This window comes from Osmia lignaria, chromosome 8, assembly GCF_051020975.1.
Source record: "Osmia lignaria lignaria isolate PbOS001 chromosome 8, iyOsmLign1, whole genome shotgun sequence".
NCBI lineage: Eukaryota > Metazoa > Arthropoda > Insecta > Hymenoptera > Megachilidae > Osmia > Osmia lignaria.
The window spans coordinates 3,558,592-3,581,389 of record NC_135039.1 but is presented as its reverse complement, the minus strand read 5'-3'; the positions used below and the strand labels follow the sequence as shown (position 1 = coordinate 3,581,389).

At 37.8% G+C, this 22,798-nt stretch overlaps 1 protein-coding gene across 1 annotated transcript; it reads right to left on the bottom strand.

Annotated features, from left to right (window-relative positions):
* Window positions 1–16,736: 16,736 nt before the first annotated feature.
* On the bottom strand, window positions 16,737–21,046 carry LOC143305526 (uncharacterized). The gene is made up of 3 exons (XM_076689556.1): window positions 20,591–21,046; window positions 19,727–20,218; window positions 16,737–16,757 (listed from the first exon to the last, which is right to left on the bottom strand). Exons 1-3 carry the CDS (start codon window positions 20,717–20,719, stop codon window positions 16,737–16,739), a joined length of 642 nt encoding a protein of 213 aa, XP_076545671.1. The 5' UTR covers window positions 20,720–21,046.
* Window positions 21,047–22,798: the final 1,752 nt, after the last annotated feature.

Genomic DNA, 22,798 nt, shown 5'->3' with positions numbered 1-22,798 from the left:
TATGCACAATTAGAAGAATAATACCCCGCCCTGAACATGCCCTGCATGGCTGAAACGACGTACCGGATGTACCGTGAAAAACTTGTAGATCAGTTTATGAAAAGCGCAATGCATACCTTGCAGGCAGCAGGTGAAGAAGAAAGACGATTAGCTTTTGAAAACAATGAAGTCGTCGACGGCATCCCTTACATAACTGTAATAGCGGATGGTAGCTGGATGAAAAGATCGTATGGAACGAATTATAATTCACTTTCCGGTGTCGGTGCCGTTGTAGGTTTCCGCACAGGAAAAGTTCTGTTTATCGGCATACGGAATAAATACTGCACAACATGTGATATAGCAGAACGAAAAGCTACATCCCCAAAACATCATAAACGTTATAAAAACTATGATCGTTATGCCAGTTCTAGTAGCATGGAAAGTAATGCTATCGCTGAAGGTTTCAAATGCAGCATTGAAATGCATGGCTTGATATATAGAACGGTTGTTGCCGACAGTGATAGTAACGTATATCATACTATTGTAAATAACAGACCTTACTAAGAGCAAAAAGTAACCGTTAAAAAAATTGAGTGTACCAATCACTTACTTCGTAACTTATGTAAAAAGTTGAGACACGTTGCTGAAAAAACGCAAACGAAGGGTCACAGAGATCGTGGCTTGGTTGCATACCGAAATATAATTAAAAAAAATATTTTAAATATTCGTAGAGCTGTCGTTTTAGCAGTCAATGCGCGAAAACAAAAAACAGGGCCTCAGCATATCAAAGCTAGAGAACTTCAGAAGGACATTTTAAGTATTCCTAGCCATATATTTGGTGAGCATAAGGAGTGCAATAGCCGCAGCCATACGTGTATGTGTGACGAAAACAGAGCTGAAAAAAATTACGTTCCATCTTTGAAATTATACGGTCTGTATATCGAAGTCGAGAAAGCCATACGATTCCTCAGCTGCTATTCGGATAGTTTGTTAATGAATGTGACAAACAATCCCGCAGAAACATTTAATTCAACTATCTGCAAACAGATTGGTGGAGAATGTATTAATTTTGGTGCAAGAGGTTTGTTGGCGAAATTCCCCATGTCTACCCGGAACGACAAAGTTGGCAACGAAAATACTTCGTTGGCGCGCCGTTACCGATAGCGGCAGCACCTCTCGGGCCAACTTTGTCCACGCGGTCCCCTCTCCACGCGGAACCGGTACGATCGACGCCATGATCGATTTTTGTTCTTCTTGGATGAACGCTCGACGTGAGACCACGTGTTTGCAGTCCACGTGCCTTTTCAATCAAGTCAGTTCTTTCTGCTCACGCGAAGCTGGTTTTCAGCCCGCGCAATTAGTATAGTTTATAGTTTTGTGTTACGCGATTCCTTAGTGTAAGCTGCGTTGATATAGTGTAACTTTAAGTGAACTATCTGTCCTCTCACACATTTATTCTTCGTGATTCCGTTATACATACTTTATTTTTGTGTTAAATATATTGTTAAGTGACCGTTACACAGGTGTGTGTCATTTCAGACCTTTCAGACCACGCAAAATACGCAACAAGGTTTCTACGATGCTAGAGTTGCAGGCAGTTAGAGTTACGCAATACAATTCGCAACAAGTACTTACAGAAATGCATAAGAACATGTGTAAAGCCGTTCCACCACTAGTAAAGAGATTGGAGGAACGGCGGCAGAGAAAAGTTGCGAAAACGAAAGAATTGCGAATGACCCATGGCAAGAGAAGGAAATTTAAGCCGGTGCAAGGAACGGATAAATATTATGATCCAAACTCGCAAAGACCAGATCTTCCGAGTGATATGCTGCTTCATCTTCGCAAGGAATATTTTGAAAAGCTTGCTGACAATGCAAAAAATCGTACAATAATAGAAACGAACACGAGAGAGCAAAACGATTCAAATTTATGGAGAGCTTTAAAAGAGGAAACGCTAACTGCTTCGAATTTTGGAGCAGTATGTCGCATGAGACAAACAACGTCCTGCGCAGCAATGGTGAAAAACATTTTATATCCTCCACCTGTCGATACCGCTGCTATGAAATACGGCCGCGATAAAGAACACATTGCAAGAAAAGATGTAGCGAACGCAATGAAAACAAGAATTCGAACTTGTGGATTGTTCATTGATCGCGACATTTCATACTTGGGTGCCTCTCCTGATGGACTTATCGACGATAACGGTTTACTGGAATTGAAATGCCCACAATCTGCTGAGAATTTGACAGAGATAGACGCAATAGAAACAATACGTCAATTACGAAACATCTTCGATAAGAGAGATATACAAGAAATGAATAGGAAGCACCAGTATTTCTACCAAGTACAAGGTCAGTTGCATATAACGCAGCGGAAGTACTGTATTTTCGCTATCTGGACACCTAAAAGCACACATATGATCCACGTAAATAGGGACGACGCGTTTTGGACAAATCATATGGAACCTTTCCTAACGCGTTTCTACAAAGAATGCATGCTCCCGGAAATATTGGACAGCTGCCACAATAGACACATGCCTATTAGAAATCCAGAATACATACTACGGGCAAAAGAAGACGCATCAATTCAAAAATCTAGTAGAAAAATCGCAAAAAAGCGTACGTGTAAAAACATGATACAGAAGAGTGTTGAAGCATCAAATATGACCGTTGAAGGAGTAACTAGCGAGTGTGTCATTGTCAGTCATTCACATCAAGAAGAACACTTTATAGATGATGATGTCGGATACTATATATTAGAGACTGCTGTTTGTTCCGTAACTAACGTACAGAACTGATTTTTTTGGCTTTTCAGTTTTAGTTCCCTGATGACGGACAGTACGTAGATAGCGCTACTACGACGACAATCAGCGCCGCCTACATTGGCGTTAATTGGCGTCATAGCGTCATAGCGTCCGTTTTGGTGGAGTTCAAATAATTAATAATTATTAATTTATTATCGTATCCCTACAGGTGGCTGCTTTAAATCACAGATTTATGATTTAAAGATAAGAAATCAGCTAAATCTCTGATTTTTAGCAGTCACTTTGTGACTGTCCAAAATTTCGTATTCTATATATATACATATATATATATATATATCAATGTGAGAAGTACTATATATATCAGAGACATATATAGTATATGTCTACTTTTAGTACACTCATGACGGATGGTTAGTAGATGGCGCTACAGTCAATATAAGACTTTTTGTAGAGGGGAGTTTCCGACCCCTGGCTCGAACTTCCCATTCAACACGATACAATGTATTGTCGTCGACGGTTCGGTTGACGCACACATATTCACATATACGCGCTGCGAATGAGCGCAGAAAACGAACGAACTGCGCCCTACAGAAAAAACGAGGAACTAAATTTGTGGTTTGTTTTACCTTTTTGACGTCTTTCGCGAGCAGTGTTGCCACCTCAAAATTTTAAAAATCCGTAGAGGCAAGATGAATATTCCGTAAAATTCCGTAGATTGTCTTCTGCAAAATCCATAGATCTACGGAATTATTTACGTATATATTTTTTAATTATGCATGTTAATGAATTAGTGTTTTTTTATTTATTTTATCTTTAGACTTTGTGACCCTTTCGGAGGTTCACTCTGCGTTACAAGATCTATAATTGCGTTGGGCGCCAGCCACTCACTGTGGCAATCGAAATCCAAAAGGGAAAGGGGTAATTGCGGATGGGCTTTGTGGCACTTACGTTCGTACAATAATTCGCGGGGGAGTACGCTGGGAGGATTGTCTAGGGCAGGGAGGGATATCAGGGAGGGAGGAAGGGTTCTCAGTAAAGTTCGTATACGTTACGCGTAGGAGGATTACTGTAGATAGGAACGACAGGGGTTGGACAAGGGGGCCTCGCAAACGTAGAAATCTTTGAAGAATCGAAACAATACGCGGGCGCGAATGTACGCGGGCGAAGATTCCCGTTGCCTCGAACTCACTCTTTACAATTAGTATCGAAAGGGACTCACCCAAAACACCTCACACACAAATCTCACTCGTAACTTTCCTACGAATCGCCTTCTATACAAAATCGCTACAACTCTCTATACTCGCTCGCTTTAACTTAGCCTCGGGTTCAATAACGGTCGCGGGATTGAGTTGCCCGCTTCTTGGGGTTCTTTCCGTCGCCTCCATCGGCCCGATACCGGCGGGCAGGGGGAAAGGGGTAAGGTGAGGGAAGGGTTAAGAGTTATCTTTAGGTGACGGGGGGGCACAGGTGTCACCACGTTACAACTTAAATCAATATAATAGAATTCGAGATAAATTTTAGAAAAAGTAAATAAATTTTTAAAAAGTAGAATTTTTTAAAGAAATAAAATTATATTTTTTATATTATATAATACATAATTATAATACATATTTCCATAGTTGTCAGTTGACCTTTACAGTATACACACGCATTGCTCCAGCTCTCCTGTTTGAAAGTAACAGTCAATCGCTAGTTATTATTCTTGAAATTTTTCTCAGTTTTCCTCAACGTGCATAAGTGAAGTTTTTTCTGAGCTTCTCTCTGTATTTAACTGTGCAAGTGATTTTATTGCATAATTGGGCATCGCGAGCTGATTACTAGAAATAAACCGAGCCTAATATCAGCATTTCTATCGTCGATTACATTATGTCCGACAAGTGTAAGGACTGTACTAAACCCGCTACATCCAATCCTGCCAGGTGCATGGGGTGTGGGATGATTTCGCATTCCAGTGCAAGCTGTCTTGCCAGGTCGGGTCACCCATGGCATAACGGGCGACTTTTAAACTGTAAAACCGATCCTTTGACAACGACATCTGGCAGCTCATCGGTAGTCTCCTCTCCTGGAAGCTCACGTGCTTCAACACCAGGTGGCTCTTCCACCTCCTTTACCCTGGATGACATCAGGGATCTGTTTCGTAGCGAAATTCAAAACCTGAGGCAGGAATATGACAACATCATAAGGAATGAGCTATCTACAATTGTGGGTGAAATCACTGCTCTTCGCAGTGAAATAAACGATATACTAACTGTACTTGAAAACCGCGGTGAAACCGGCCCTAGCAATACCTTATCCACTCCTGAATTAACGTTCAATGTTGTGGCTGAACTGGCAGAGAAGGAGACTAGATCCAGGAATGTCCTCATTCATGGGGTTCCAGAATCTTCACCTACGACTACCGGGTCCCAACAATCTTCGCAATCTTCGCGTGACCAGGACATTTCTACTGCTAAGCAGATTCTCAATAGTATCAATTCAGCTGATTATTCTTCTATCGTGGTGTCTCGCTTGGGGAGACAAGGAAATACGCCCAGGCTCTTGCGTATCTCTCTCCAGGATGCAGAGGTTGCTAGACACATCCTAGCCAACAGAAGCAGGTATGGAGGGCCTTTCAAGATAACTGACGATAAGTCAGCGGCAGAACAGGCATACCTTCGGGATCTACGGGTCAAACTCCAGGCTCTTCATAATCAGGGTGACACCAGCAAGACGATCCGTTACATCAAGGGCGTTCCAAGAATAGTTGATTCACACACCAAAAATAGGCCTGGCACATCTTCAAAAAACTAATCAAACCTATTCTTATTTTATATCAGAATGTTCGTGGTCTACGTACTAAGCTTACTGACCTCAGTTCTGCTCTGCTTACTTCTGCAGTGCATTGTGATATCATAATTTTTACTGAAACGTGGCTTAACTCTAGCTTCTTTACTGGTGAACATGGCTTGAATAATTACACGGTATTTTGAAAAGATAGGAGTGATCTTACTAGCTCTTTCGAAAGGGGTGGTGGTGTACTTATAGCTGTCCACTCCAGTTTATTTTGCTCTCTTCTCTCCTCTCCTTTTGACTATCTTGAGCACCTCTTTATTAGAGTTAGCTCTCCTCTTTCATCTCATCAACTTATTGTCTCCACTGTTTATCTTCCACCGGGTTCACCACCTTCTTTCTATTCAGATCACTTCCACTGCATTTCGAATATCTCTACTTCACATCCCTCGGCATCACTCATTATTACCGGCGATTTCAATATTCCCTTTCTAAACTGGTCTTTCTATTCACTAGCTAATTTCTCTCCTCTTACTTCCTCCATTACTAATAGTAGATCTACTCAAATTGCTAACCTTGTGTCAGAACTCTTAGATCAGTGCGATCTCACTCAACTCAACCGCTTCACTAACTCTGTTGGCTCTATTCTTGATCTCATTTTCACAAACCATCCTAACATTCTCATTCAACCTCCCACTGAACCACTTCTTCCTATTGACTCCTACCATCCTCCTCTATGTCTTTCTACTCAACTATTTGCACCTTCTATCTCTTCTTTTTCTTGGTCTTCCATCACATGCAGGCCTGACTATAGCAGAGCCAACTTCACTAACATGCTATCCTTCTTCAACTCTATTAATTGGGATGACTGTATGTCAGTGCTATCCGTTGACGAGGCAGTGAATTTCTTCTATGATCACTTGAACTATGCAGTTAACACTTTTGTTCCTACTAAATTCATTCACCATAGTAGTTATCCGGCCTGGTTCACCATTGAGTTGATATCACTAATAAAGGCTAAAAAAACAGCTCATAAGCAATATAAAGAGCACTTGCGGTATTCAGACTATTTACGCTTCTGTTCACTAAGGAGTAGGTGTAACTTGCTCACCAGGGAATGCCATCGGAAATATATATCTAATGCGGAAGATAACATCCGTATCAACATAAAGGCCTTCTGGTCGTTTGTAAATAGGAATCGCCAGTCTCACTCTGTTCCTAAGAATATGAGTTACGCTAATCGTGAATCGAATGATCCTCTCTTTGTTGCAAACCTATTTGCGGACTCTTTTGAATCTAACTTTTCCGCTCTTAATCCAGGCCTTGGAGACGTTCCTGTGTCTGGACAAAATGATCTTTGCATTTCCTCTATTGATATTGGCGATGTTTTTTTGCAAATTATTAAGCTTAATGAACATAAGAGCCCTGGGGAAGATGAGCTCCCCAGCTGTATCTTTAAACATTGTAATTTCATTTTGTCCAGACCTCTTTGGATTATCTTTTGCAAATCCCTTGAACTTGGCAAATTTCCCACGCGCTGGAAGAAGAGCATTGTTACACCTGTATTCAAGGCAGGTGATAAATCTAAGGTTGAAAACTACAGACCTATTTCTTTACTTAATATTGCATCTAAAATTTTTGAGGCTATAGTCTGTAGTAAACTTTCTAAACTTCTGCACAATTATATTGCACCTGAACAACACGGTTTCATTAATGGGAGATCAACTACTTCAAACTTGGCATGCTACGTTTGCTTTATATCACAAGCCTTAGATGCTTACAAACAGGTAAATGCTGTGTACACTGATTTTGCCAAGGCTTTTGACAGAGTTGATCACCATTTACTTATCGATAAACTTTATTCCTTCGGTATTAATGGTAAGCTATTACAGTGGCTCTACAGTTATTTAACAAGTCACACACAACAAGTCAAATACCATGGCCAGCTATCTAAACCTATATTAGCAACTTCTGGTGTCCCACAGGGTTCCCATCTTGGTCCATTGCTCTTCCTTATATTTATAGATGACATTAGGCATATCTTCGCTTCTTGTAGGTTCCTACTCTTTACTGATGACCTTAAACTTTTCCGCACTATCACCTCTATCTGGGAAGCTCAGCTACTGCAGCAGGACATTCTGTACTTGGAAAATTGGTGTAACCGTAATCTAATGAGTCTCAATGTGTCTAAATGCAAAATCGTTAGATTTCATAGGGGTAATAATCCTATAATTTTTAATTATAAACTGCATAATACTAACCTAACTAACTCATCTAGCACCAGAGACCTTGGAGTGATTATAGATAGTGCATTATCCTTTGAGTTGCACATCTCTTCAATCACCAACTTAGCATCCAGGATGTTGGGATGCCTCAAGCGCACATGTTATCACTTTAGGGATCCCAGAACTTTACTGATACTGTACTACGCACTTGTTCTCCCACATCTAGACTATGCTAGCATTATCTGGGCTCCTCGGCTAGTTAAACACGCAAAAGCTCTTGAAATCATTCAACATAGATTCCTACGTTTTCTGTCCTTCAAAACCTCCACTCCTATGGGACATTTTGATCATGAGTATAGCACTATTATGACGGAATTCAAAGTTCTTGAACTCAATGACAGACGCACCATAAATGAAATAATTTTTGTGCAAAAGATCCTCACCAATATCATTGATTGTTCATCTCTACTTGATCTTGTACCGTTCCACGTTCCATCTAGAGTTACCAGAACTGCTACTCTTTTTCAAGGAACTATGTATTCTTCAAGATATGGCCACCTAAACATTGTTAGAAGATCCTGTGTCACTGTAAATCGCTTCAATTCAACGTGTGACATATTTGTCGACTCTGTTAATACAACCAAACACAAGCTGCGTAATCAATTATGTAACACCACCTCAATGTAGCACTTCCTGCACACTGAATGCACACCTTGTCACTTTTTTTTTTAGCACTATACACGTCTTTCTAACCTCACTAACACTCTTTGACTCGCTACGCCTTTTCATTCATAAGAATGGCGCACTTACGCTTCGCACATGACAGGTTAGGTTTAAGGCGCTTGTATACTACAGTGAGATTACCGCGGACTGGAGTTATGAGTATGTTTATGTCTATGTTTTTGCTTATAAATATGTTTACTTCTATGCTTAGTTTTTCTTCTGTAGGGATGATACGAGCAAATGAGGGATTCGGAGGTAACGGAAGAAATCACTGAGTACACAGTTATTATATTTTTTTAATAATCCTTCGCTGATTGTTCTCGATCTAGCTCTCTTGAAATCTTAATCGAAATACATACATTTTTCGTTCGCGTTCCCGGTTTTAAAGTTAGTCGATAATAGGCGTTTCTCGCCTCCGCCAATTAGGTGTTCCCAAGGAATTCCTACGGCCCGTGACATCTCCCTCCCAATCTCGGCGCTTGAGGGGAAATTTGCTAGGCCCGTTGACCCATGCACTTCGCCACGGAGACCAGGTTTATGGTGCGGCTATTTCGGACCCTCGGTCAGTCAAAAAAAAAATAGCCGACATCATATCCGAGTCATAATCCTGGTCGCCGTCCCGGTCGGCTCGGCTGTCGAACATCTGGCCGCCAGTACCAATAATATACTTTATTGCCTACACTTCTATGCTTATCTTAAGTTTTCATTTATGTAATCATCGTATGTCAACTGACAAAATCTGCTTTTACTGATTATATATTCTATCTACCACTATCTATTACAAAGGGCTTCGCACGTTTATTATTAATAAATAAATAAATAAATTATTACATTACAACTAGACACATTCGACACTGCTATCGTCCCTCTTATGGTCTTTGAGTTATTTCTTAAAATCGTAGATATTATTATTAAATAAATTTTTGTATTCTTCTGTGAGTGGCACATCAAAACAGGGTACATTTATTGCATGTTTTGTATGCAATAGTCCTGTTAAGGACTTGGTGCCTAATTTATTTCTTACATTCGTTTTCACCACAGAGGAAAATAATCTTTCCACATTGGCACTGCTATGTGGTAAACATAAAAGAGTTTCAACAAAACTGGATATTAAAGGATAGCTCTGAGATCCATCTCCATTCTTTATGGTTGATATGTAATGCCAAAACGTTTCTACTTTTACATTATCATTTTGTGAGAATGGTAACTGTAAATTTCTCAATAATCGCCATTCTCTGTCTAATTCTGTTAAATTTTTAGGGCACAACACTGAAAAATAAGTATAAAATACCTGGAAATAACGTTTATTTATTCTATTAATTTCTTATTTCTTTTTATAACTAATTGTGATAGTCTGATTGTTTCTGTAAGATGTTCTATAAGATGTCACGACTGTAACGTCGACTCGAATTTCAAATAATATTACATCTACATGTAACCAACAATTTATGGAACGAAATTCACTAGAAATTCATTTTTAATAGTTCACTTGTAGAACTAGGTGGTGACGATTTACGATCGATACAATAATATTTATTTGTGGATTGCAAAATTCTGAAAAAAGAACGGAGAAGGTAAAAGACAAAAGATAACTCCGTAACTCCGTAAATGATATAAAAATTCCGTAAATTTACGGAAAAATCCGTAGAGGTGGCAACACTGTTCGCGAGTGAAAATCGTTGAACACAAATTTCGTCTACCTGGAAGCTTGTATATCATCCCTTGGGTGCTCGTTTTGTTCTATCCGCCCCAAAGATGGCGCTGTGGTCTCTATTTGGACATATGATTCGCAAAAATGTTTATATTACGAATAAATTGATGCAGGTGAGTCCGATCCGCCATTTTCTTGACTGTGGACAGACACAAATTTCAATATTTTATAACTTTTTGACGATTTGGGTAAAATAAAGACCAGAGCGCCATTCTTTAGGGCCTCCTGGACACGTCCCTCAAATTTTTTTGCATTCTGTTTAGAAATGACGACGAAAATCGAAAACTCGCGTCTAGGGATTTTTCTAGGGACTGTCGCTAAAGTTTTCGACGCTCGCATCACCTTAAGGGGGTAGACACGGCACGTGACCTCTGTATTGTATTTCTTCTTGATTCTGGGGCATCGGATCACCTGATCAATAGAGAAGATTTGGCAGCAAATTTCGATACATTGGAAATACCACTAAAAATTTCCGTAGCGAAAAATGGAACTTTTATAACAGCAACGAAGAAGGGCAAAATGAATATCACCACCAATAGAAGACATCTATTATTGTCCGGATATACCTTACAATCTGTTGTCAATTCGAAGGATATAGCAGGCCGGAATGACGATTACTTTCGACACAAAAGGCGTTGAAATAAGTAAAAGTGGTAAAGTCATCATGACAGGTAAGCCACTAAATAATTTAATCAGAATAGAATTCATAGTTAGTTCAAATGAAGTAAATTCCATAGTTAAAGTAAATAATACTGAAAAAAATAATTATGATTTATGGCATCAACGATTAGGCCGCATTGGAAAGTATTGGAAGACCAACCATTTGATAACGATAACCCTACGAACTCACTGCCGGATATCCTACCATTCTATACCAATAATTCGTCGAACTCACTGCCGGATATACCACCATCCAATACCAATAATTCGTTGAACTCTATGCCGGATGTCCCACCATCCAATTCCGCGATCTCCGACTCATCAGCGATAGTCTTGGCTCCATTCTCAAGCATCAAGAGCTAGAGTCATCCTCCCCCACTAAGGGAAGAAGCCATATATATGTATATATATATATCTTGACAATAGGTCAGACCTCAGAATTAAAGATTCAACCACCAAGCGAAGTACTTGTGTTGTTCCATTGCGTATTTCTTATTCACGTAAATTGCGTTAGTTGAGTTCGGCGTGTCATAGAGAACAATTCGAATAAACTTTTATACTTTAAAAGCGATCGTTCTTCACCCGGATCCTAACATAAATTTTTGGTGTCAGAAGTGGGATAGTGTCCAACAGTTACATTACAGCTGTTAATACGGAGCAATATTCCGCACTGTGTGTAACTGCCAATTTCAATTGGAAAATTGGACACATCAAAAATAATTTCGCGAAGAAGAAGCTACATCCCGGTAACGAAATACTGGATCTGACGAACCAGCACCGAGGGTAGACAGCAGTGGAAGAAAACAACGTAAGTACCATCCAGACTTGCAATAAATCTTGATTCCTGACCATAATCCATCGGTTAATATCGTTCTTGTGAAATGTAGACATATATAAATATATCAAAATGGTTGAAACAGAAACGACGGTACATTCCGCAGGGCAGTCTCCAAGTCTTTCACTAGAATTCTTAATCAAATTAATACCGGACACGTTTGATGGTGATAGATATAAATTACGAAGTTTTATAAAGCAAGTCGATTCAGCTTTCGAATTAGCCAAACCTTCTCAATTTCAACCACTCTTGTTTTTCGTGAAAAGCAGAATCACAGGAAAGGCAAGAGAACAAATAGATGTTCACTGTAATCTGACGACATGGATAGAAATATCTGAATTATTAATAAATATGTATCAGGACAAGAAGAGCCTTGATCAATTATTAGAAGAATTGAATAGCATGAAACAGGAACGCCACAAAAATGTTAGTCAATTTTATCAACGTTTAGAAGAGCTAACTTCAAGAATTTTAGGAATCCTTCATTCAACTGACCCAATGGTTGATACACTCGCGGGTAGATTAGCTATGATCAATGATATTACCTTAAATAGATTTGTGTATCACTCGCATCCGCAGATATCGCAAATGTTGAGAAATCGCGAATTTAAAACAATTAGTCAAGCTTTCACGGCCGCGGTGTGCGAAGAAAAAGCGTTACGCTTAACGTACCCCACACAAGTTTGTAGGACTTGTAATAAGAACGGTCATTCCGCTCAAGAATGTTATAGGAATAAAAAACCACAGTTCGCGTTTACTTCAAATTATAACCATTTTCAGAACACTAGTCGAATTCCTCCGTATCGTTAAAATCCTGCTCCAAATCGTGCTCCAATTCAAAGAATGAATAACACTCCTAAGTCGAATGTACAATGCAATTACTGTAAAAGATTCGGTCATGTAATAAACGAATGTCGGAAACGAGAATATAATAATTCCCAACGAGCGATGCAGAATCGACCTTCAACGAGTACCTTACCGTTCGAAAGACGAAACGTACATTTTGAGCTGCAAAATTTTCGCGATCCCCGACAACAACCCAATCCTCCGATCACAAACGAGCAGAATCCGCAATCAACAATGAATTCCATCAATCACGTCAGCCAAGATTTCGAGAAATTCCTAATATAACAATTTTCATTTCATCCGATGCCAATGAGCTTAATTACGTATTGTTCGAGTCAAAACAGGCAAATTCTGAGGACAAAATCTTGAAACTCCTAGTTGATTCTGGCGCTTCTATTTCATTAATAAAAGCTTCTAGCTTAAACAATTATGACATCACTGATCCAGTTCCAGTATCATTAAATGGCATTTCTCTTAATTCTCCAGTAATAAGTTTAGGGCAAACAAATGTTGAGTTGAAAATTCGTAACAACAAAATAGATACACAATTTCATGTAATAGATTCTCTCACAAATATCCCTTTTGATGGACTGATAGGCAACGATTTCCTTCGTTCGTTAGACTGCAAAATTGATTATGAGCAGTCGACAATATCTATTAAAAACATTCCATTTCCAATCCCGTTAGGTTACAATGTACCCCAAGTATCCGCATCCGAAATAACCTTAAATCCAAGAAGTGAAACAATTATTTTTATTAAAGTCCTAAATCCGTATAATTTAAGCGAAGGGATAGTTTCGTCTCAAGAGTTAAACACAGATCGCAATATACTCATTCCTAATGCAATTGTCAAAGTAATCGGTGGAAATCAGTCATTAATTAGTATAGTAAATACATCGCATCTGAGTAAACGAATCCCTATTCCAGAATTATCATTAGAACCCGTACCGCGAGAAGGAAGAATTTATCAGTTAGCTCCAAATCAAAGTAGCAATCAGTTAGATAATAGATTACTCGTCTTAAACGAACATTTACGTCAGAATCACTTAAATTCCGAAGAACAGTCATCGATAAAATCTATCTGCACCGAATTTAACGATATTTTCCATCTACCGACTGACGCACTAACGAAAACCACAGTATGTACACATGAAATTAAAACGATAGATGAGCAACCCGTACACGTTAAGAATTATAGATATCCCGAAGTACATAAAAAGGAAGTCGATAAGCAAATAGAGACAATGTTAAAGCAGGGAATAATCAAACCGTCGACAAGCCCGTGGTCGAGTCCTCTCTGGATAGTCCCAAAAAAACTTGACGCGTCCGGTGAACGCAAGTGGCGAATAGTGGTGGATTATAGAAGGCTGAATGAGAAGACTATTGGTGACGCATTTCCTCTTCCGAATATCGAGGATATTTTGGATCAATTAGGACATGCGATATACTTCACCATATTAGATCTCGCGAGCGGCTATCATCAAATCCCTATGAATCCTTATGATGCACCGAAAACCGCGTTTAGTACTCCGAGCGGACATTTTGAATTTACACGTATGCCTTTCGGGCTCAAAAATGCTCCGGCCCGATTCCAACGTATGATGAACAGTGTTTTGTCCGGATTAAATAATCGTCAATATTTAGTTTATATAGACGACATGATCATATACGGTTCAAGTTTAGAAGATCATAATAGAAAATTAAAAAATATCTTTTCCAGACTTCGTGAAAACAACCTCAAGTTGCAGCCAAATAAATGCGAATTTCTAAAAAAGTCTTGCGAATTCTTAGGTCATGTAGTTTCGGAAAAGGGCGTAGAACCCAACAAAAAGAAGGTTGAAGCAATTAATGATATGTCGCGTCCGTCGAATGTAAAGCATATAAAAATGTTCTTGGGCATGGTTGGTTACTACCGCAAATTCATTCCAAATTTTTCTACCATCGCGAAACCTCTGACAATGTTACTAAAAAAGGATCAAACTTTTGTATGGTCTCGCGAACAAGAAGAAGCGTTTAATATGTTGAAACAGAAATTAATACAAAAACCCTTACTTCAGTATCCCGATTTCTCAAAAACTTTTATTTTAACTTGCGACGCATCTAATGTGGGAATTGGGGCAGTACTTTCACAAATAACGGACGACAAAGATTTTCCAATTGCATACTATTCACGTACACTAAATAAAGCAGAACAGAATTATTCAACTACTGAAAGAGAACTATTGGCAATTGTAAATTCAATAGAACATTTTCGACCTTACCTATACGGACGTACGTTTACGATATACACGGACCATAGGCCATTACAATGGTTATTTAATTGTAAAAATCCGACATCTAAATTAGTTAGATGGCGATTACGCCTAAACGAATACCAATATGAAATCAAGTACAAGCCAGGTCGTGTAAATTCTAATGCAGACGGACTTTCGCGTCTTCCCTTAGAAGAAAAATCAGTAAATATTAGCACTCAAAATCAAGCTACTTATCAAGATTTTATTAAATTCCATTATGAGAATCAGGAGCTAATAACGTATGAAAATGAAACTAAATCATTAGCTAATATCAGGAATCCTATAATATTATTATGGTCGCAGGATTTAGATGAAAGCAACCAGTACTCCGATTATATCCTTTCAAATTTTGATGTATCCGAAATAAAACCTAGTATTAATGGGTTACATAAACTTGAAAATAAAACTCAAACAGTATACTTACTTTTCGCGATAAATTTACACTTTGACAAACTTGAATATAAGAACATATTTTCATCCTTAATAAATCTAAAAGCAACTATACAAGACACTAAATTCGTTTTTGTACTTCCGGAAAAACACCCTAATATTAAAACATCCCTTCTATATGTAATATTGAGATTCATTTTTACTGAGACCGAAATTAAAATTCTTAATAAATCTAAAATTATTCCTAGAAATCGTCAAAAAATAGAAAAGATACTACAGGAGAATCATGCCAGTAAATTATCAGGACATAGTGGGATTCAGAGAATGTATTCTAGAATCAAAGAAGCATACTGTTGGCCAGGAATGAAAACAGATGTAAGAAAATATATTAAACAATGTCAGTCGTGTCAATTAAACAAAACAAATTTTAAGCCAACAAAACAACCAATGGAAATTACCACAACCGCAAAAAAACCATTTGATAGATTAGCCATTGATATAGTAGGACCATTACCCTTAACGGAACAAGGAAATAGATTCATTTTAACAGCTCAGGATGATTTAACAAAATTTTGTATTGCAGAACCTATTCCTAACCATGAGTTACTAACCAAATCATTCCTATCAGATCAGAGAACCGATTTTATGGCAGGTTTAATAAAAAACTTAAGTAACCTTTTTAAAACTAAACATATATCCAGCATACCTTACCACCCCCAGACAAACGGTGCACTTGAAAGATACCATCTGACATTAAAAGATTACTTGAAACATTATACTAAGCCGAATCAAACAGATTGGGACGAATATATACAATTCGCGATATTTAGCTATAACACGTCAATTCATAAATCTACTAATTATACTCCTTATGAACTTTTATTCGGTAATAAACCCTATTCATCCTCGTCCATCATTCAAGAACCTCAATTCCATTATACATATGATGACTATATTTGCTCATTACAACATAAATTGAACATTTCATTTAAAATAGCTCGTGATAAGATTTTAAACCCCAAAACAAAAAGCAAAGAATACTATGACAAGAAAAACAATCCTGTTGTACTCAAACAAAACGATTTTGTGTGCATATATCAAGATCAAACTAAACCGGGTCAAAGTAAAAAGTTAACCCCTAATTTTAAGGGTCCGTATAAAATAACGAAAATTTTCCCTAATAAAACAGTAGAAATTCAAATCGGCAAAAAGAAACAAACATATCATACTAACCTTCTAAAACACTATTTTTCAGATGAATCAGACCCTCTGGATACTCCTCACACTTTCAATCCTAGCAACCAGCCGTTATTTCTCTAACACTCTGTTTACCCATTCAAGTGGAATATTTTATAATAAATTAGAAATCGCACAAATTTCAAATACTAAATTAACGTTCCTAACGCACATAAACATTACCTATCTCAAGGAAGCTCGACTAATATTACAAAACACATATCTAAAGTCTCAAAATTCTTGTACAGCTAGAGTTTTGAACGGGGAAAATTATAATCATGTAAACTATCATTGCGAACAAACCTTAAACGTTATAAGAGATGAACTAAAGAACATAGATTCCAAACACGAAATATTGTATCAATTGGCAGGTCAAGAAAGTAATAAACGTAAACGTCGCGGCTTAATGAATGGCGTATCTTATGCTCTCAATTGGCTTTTTCGTACTCCTGATGCAGATGATGCATAATATTATACAGATAGTATTAATATGTTAGTAAATAATAATAAGCAGACGCAAACTTTATTAAAATCTCAAATTCAGATTATTTCTGGTACGATACGAAATTTTAATCAATCATTAACTTCACTAAAAGCTAATGAAGATATTTTGAACACTAACATAAATCGAATCAACAAATCTTCTTGTTACTTTTCCGCGGCACCATTACTTTTTTCTTTGGCTAACAATATTCCAGCAACGCGCGGAGACAAAAGTATTTTCCAATCTGGTACGAATTCTTTTTGTGCTAATTCGAAGATCAAATGTGCATATGCACATCGTACGACTATTGTATAGGAAGTGAAATTTTTTCCTGGGATGTTTGGGTTTATAGGTAGAGAGAGAAGTTGCAAATGATGCAATACATTATGATTTATTAAAGTATAATTTGTAACATAATTTGTAACATAATCCTTTTGCTCTGTTAAGATGCTGTTGATGCAGCTGTTATTATTGCCTGAATACCTAAAGCTACTAATTCGCCATCGATAATTGAATTTGGATCATAAATATCATTTTCTTTGATATGCTGCACAACCTCCGCAGGCACTTTTACATCTCCGTATCCACGAACTAATGCTACTGTAAAGTCGTGGAGTTCTCTCTCTCACTGAGTCCTCGGCGTACTTTATGTAATTTAATCTGCGTTGTCAGGTAGATAGAGGTTCTCACTTACCTTTCGCTGGATGAGTAGAACCTATCTATGGACGGAACCTGTGGTAGTGTGTCGTCCAGGTATTGGAACGGTTGGGCAGATGTTTCGACTGAAGATCACGCACTTCCGATCACAATGTATGTTTATTCGTTACGAGTACAGTTCTTGATTCGCGCACGTTTACAATTGAGTCTTACAGAATCTTGCTCTGTCGGAGCCCTGAGCTTCGTAGCAGAGTCATAAACGCTAGACTTGATTAATTTATTGATGTTACCGAAATCTTGTTCTGTCGAAGTCCTGAGCTTCATAGCAAAGTCGTGTAGATTCTAGAGTATCGAACTCTGAGCGGTACTTTGCGGATTATCTTCGCGGATTTAACGATTTACGGATGGTCGGAATGATCTGATCTGATCGCGATACTTTCGCTTTCGTACTATGTTGATAAGTTGATGAACCGTTTTGATATACTGATAAGAACTGCGCCTGTTATACTAATGAGAACTGCACGCGGGCGGGCCCGGTCGCGTTATTTTATATTGATGAATGAGGTTGACGTTTTTGATTTGGCAATTCGGGTGAACCACCTCAGTCGGATCGTCAGCGTTCTCGCCGTATGACAACCCGGCTGAGTTGCTCACTCAGAATTTGCGAAACGATGAATTTGGATGGTGCAATAGAAGTTTAAAGAATTTGGGTGATGAAATAGAAGTTTCAAGAATGCGTCGCAGGACGTGACAATACATATATTATCCTGATTTTAATTGTGAAATCAATCACAAAATTAAGGAAACTTATGTTTATTTATATGCATATAGAATGCGTCACAGGACGTGACACCTGGCCGCCTAGATTGTTGCATATCGGTACGATATCAACAAGTAGATTTGAAGAGAAAAAAATTTTTGAGCAGTTATATTTGTCCAAATTCATAGTTTCTACCTTTATGAGTTAGATGAGGTTTTACAAATTTGAGATGAGTGTAATTACAATATTTTATTAGTTGGTGTGAATTTGTTGCGCTGAGTAATTTTGTTGCTGGTGCTTCTTTGCGTTCGCGGATCGGTGTATTACAAAGAGTAAATGGTTTTTGGCTGACCATTTACTTCCCTCCCCGCTGAGATTGAGGCGGTAGGGGTGCGTAACGTAACTCTAGTGCGTGTACTGAATAATCTTGTAGACCGACACTTCTGGGCTTCTTTTATTAATTTTAAATTTAAGGTTTCTAGAATGAAATTGGTAATTCTTGGATTTTCTATTGTGGCGGGTACGCGCTGAGACAGCAAGTGTCTTGCATGCGCTGGTTCCGAGTATTATCGAGTGCTTCGTCGGTTTAATGTCCCGTCTTTACTTGGAAATTTTTGCGCACCTGGTGGGGTGTTTGATATATATTTCGGTCGATCGGATGGTATCGTCACTTTGAATGATTTATTCAGTTTTTATTGTTCGTTTTGATATTACTCGCTTGATCACTATGTCGTCTTTTATACCATTCTCAGTATTTATGGATTTGTCCAGGCCGCGGAAGGAGATCTTTATCTCTTGGGTGAGTAGGTTTGATTTTATTTTATTTTATTTTATTATTGGTTTTTTTTTTTATCTTGTTTTTCTGTGTTATCTTTTTAGCGCACTGATGGTCGATTTATATGGTGCCCGGGGATGATAAACTTGTCCCACCGGCGCACAGTGCGTGAGTACCGTCGGAACTTCCGACGGTACTTAGAGGAATTGTATATTTGGGATGAAGACCGGATACTGGACATCGCCCCTCTTTTCGGGGAGAAGTAGGCCATGAACACGCTGCTCACGCTTCCCTTTAGGAGAGGAGAAGAAGAGAAAAAAATATTTTCCTCTTTAAATTTATATATCTTTTTTGTGTTTTTTGATTATATTTATTTATATTTTTATTTTTTTGATTATATTGATTATATTATTTCTTCTTGAATAAATTCCTTTTATCGTACGTTGTTGTATAGCGAATCTTCCCCTTCCTTTGGTTTTACTTTGTTTTGAATAAATTTTTTTTTTTTTTCTGAATTTACTTGTGTTTATTTATGCGTATTCCCTGATTTCCTTATTTTTAGTTCGATTATTCCAACGTAAACACCTGTATCTGTTTCTGCATTATTGGTTGCGGTACAGGTGGTTTAATTGCAGGTGGTCGTAGTAGAACGGGTGGTAGCGTTCTCCAATTGAGGGTGTTTGGTCGTTCTATTTTTATTTCGTTCAATTCGATATCCTCGTTTCTAGCTAGGTTTCTTTTCTTTGGAAGTTTTTTGATGTTTTTGTTGTTTTTTAGTGTCACCAGTAAGTATGTAATTGAGCTGAAAATGGCTCCCAGTAACTTTATGGACCATCCGTATAGTGTGTGTAGCGTATATCCTCTTATAATCGTGTCGATTATTAGCTTGCAGATATGAATGATTATGAGAATCATTATTACTGCCGAACTAATTGAACCAAATTTGATGAATTTTTCCACGAATTTATTCCACGTATTTTCTGCGATATGGGATAGCGTGTTCTCTGTAAAAAGATTGTTGATTAGTCCTCCTTGTACGCTTTCTTCTCCTAGCATGCCCCTCGCTATTGTGTTCAGCAAGGCTGATTTTTCTAGGGGACACACAATGTGCTGTTGGAGTTCTTGGAGGTCTTCTTGTGAATAAATTCCGCTTGACGCTAATGAATTTATTTCCTTGTATTCCCAGGAGATGTTCGTATTTGGCTTTAGAATTCCTGGGTTTTGCGCTTTCCTTGGTGTTGGTGTTAGTGCTATCCAATTGTTGTTCAATTTGTAATATTGCGAAATAATTGTATTGCGTTCTATCTGCGTTCCTGCTTTCATTAGTATGTGTGTTTTAGGCGTTAGAAATCGTGTTTTGTTCACGGAGGTTACTGGTAGTTGCGTGTAGCACTTGTCTGTGTGAAATAGTTGTACTTCCTTTGGTGTGCATTTTATGATGTGCACTACTTCTCCTGCAATCCTAGCAATGTATCCTGGTTTTTCCATTAGGTTGTACGCGAATTCGTCTGGTGAAATAGAGGCTATGGATAGGGAATTATAGATTGTTCTTTTTTCTAGTTTGCATCTTTCGTTTAAAATGTCTAAGTATAAATTTTGTATTTGAGCCATGAAGTGTTTTTCTACGTATACGAATTTTGAGTTAGTATATGTAAGAATGTCTAGGTTTAATATTTCCTTTGACGGTTGTACGTCGTTATCGAATAGTATATTGTTTTGTGTTCTTTCGTATATAATTAATTTTGGGTGTTCGGTTTTTGTTAGTATTCTATTGCAAGTTTTGATGTCTCCTTTCGCTGCTAGCGCGAATGATATGTCGGTTGTTTCTATTGTGTATAATGTTTCGCGATTTTTAGATGTTAGTTTTGTTACCGGACCTCGGTATAGTACGTCGTATCTAGTTTTTAAACAGTCTTCTCTCGGTAGCGCTGACCAGAAGGTGTGTCATCCTTCCATATCGATACAATGTTCATCCGAAAATTTACAAACTGTTCCTGATGCTAAGCGTAATTTATCGCTGTTAAGACTAACTTGCGCGGTGTATTCTATTAACGTGATTTTTATAAGGCCCTGTACGTATACTTTATTCCATGTTCCGTAGCTATCGGAATAGGACGCTCCTGCCCATGAGCTTTCTATTGCGTTTCCCGCGAGACTTATTCCTACGGATTTTGTGGAGTTTACTTTTAAATTCGCGATTGTATGAAAGTTGTCGTATCTAAATATTCCGGTATTATGTATGGATTTACAGTTTTCATGGCTTATGTCTAAAAGGTATTCTTGTATCGCGTTTTCTACTGGTACTTAGTGACTGAACATTCCACATCGGAAAATTGTGCGTTGAATTTCTATTTTGCATTGTATGATTGGGACCGTTCTGAATTCCGCTAATTGTAGTAGCCGTATTGTGGTGTTGGTTACGCTAACGTCTGCATGGTGGAAGTCGCATTCCCCGGTGTCCAGTAAAGAATATGTCGATACGATCGGGTTGGTTGCGCCGCAATCGAATCCGATTATTGCTTGGCTAATTTTGAATGTGCTGATATAAATTAATAGAATTAACTTCATTGTCGGCTCTTTTCCTAGAAAGAAGGTTTATGTTATTTCCTGTGCTGCTAAATGCTTAGTTTGTTCGCATGGTCTGTTTTTGGCTTTCCTTTGTAATCGATTGTTATATTATTGCTATCTCCTATTTTTAGTATTTCGTATGGCCCTAAATACCAATCTTTTTCTAATTTCCCTGGTTTGGGTTCCTTAAGTAGCTATACTTTGTCTCCGATTTTAAATTCGACTGGCTTAATGAATCTATCGTAGTACTCTTTCGATTTCATCTTTGAGTCTATTAGATTTTCGCGTGCCATACTAGTTATATCTCTCATGTTTTTTATTAAGTTTTCCAAATAATCGTTGAGTGTGGGTAATTGTTCTGATTTCTTTAGAGGTTCAGTCGAAGGTAGCCTAGCTGGATAAGCGAAAACCAGTTCATGTGGTGTGAATTTATGACTGGAATGAATGCTTGTATTATAATTGAATTGTGCTAGCTCTAGAAGTTCATCCCATTCACATTTTTTTGTTGAAAAGTTTTTTAAATATTCGCAAAGTGGATGATGTGCTCTTTCTAATGATCCATTTGATTGAGGTGAAAAAGCTGTTGTTTCGATTTTTGAGAATTTAAATCTTTTTGCAACTTGTTTCTTAATTTTGCTAGTGAAATTTGTTCCTCTATCTGTAAGTACTATTTTAGGTGAGTCAAAAGTGCATATAAATTTTTTTACAAAAGCGTCTGCGACTGATACTGCTGTCTGATCTTTTAAAGGTACTGCTACTAAAAATTTCGATAATTGGTCTTGTATGGTTAAGATGTATTTATTATTATTTTTTGTAACGTTGAGTGGACCGACTATGTCCATCGCGATTTTATCGAAAGTTTTCATTGGTGTGTCTGTTATAACCATCGGTTGTCTAGTTTTAACTCTTTCTAATTTATTTCTTTGACATTCCTCGCACTTTTTTATTTTGTTTTGAATATCTTGTTTTAGATTTTCCCAAAAGAATTTGTCTTTTATTCTATTATATGTTCTATTTACGCCTGAATGACCTCCTAGTTTTGTAGAGTGGAATTGGTCAAATATTTTATCTCTGTTTTCAGGTTTTACGTATTCGATACTGTTTAAGCATACTATTATTTTA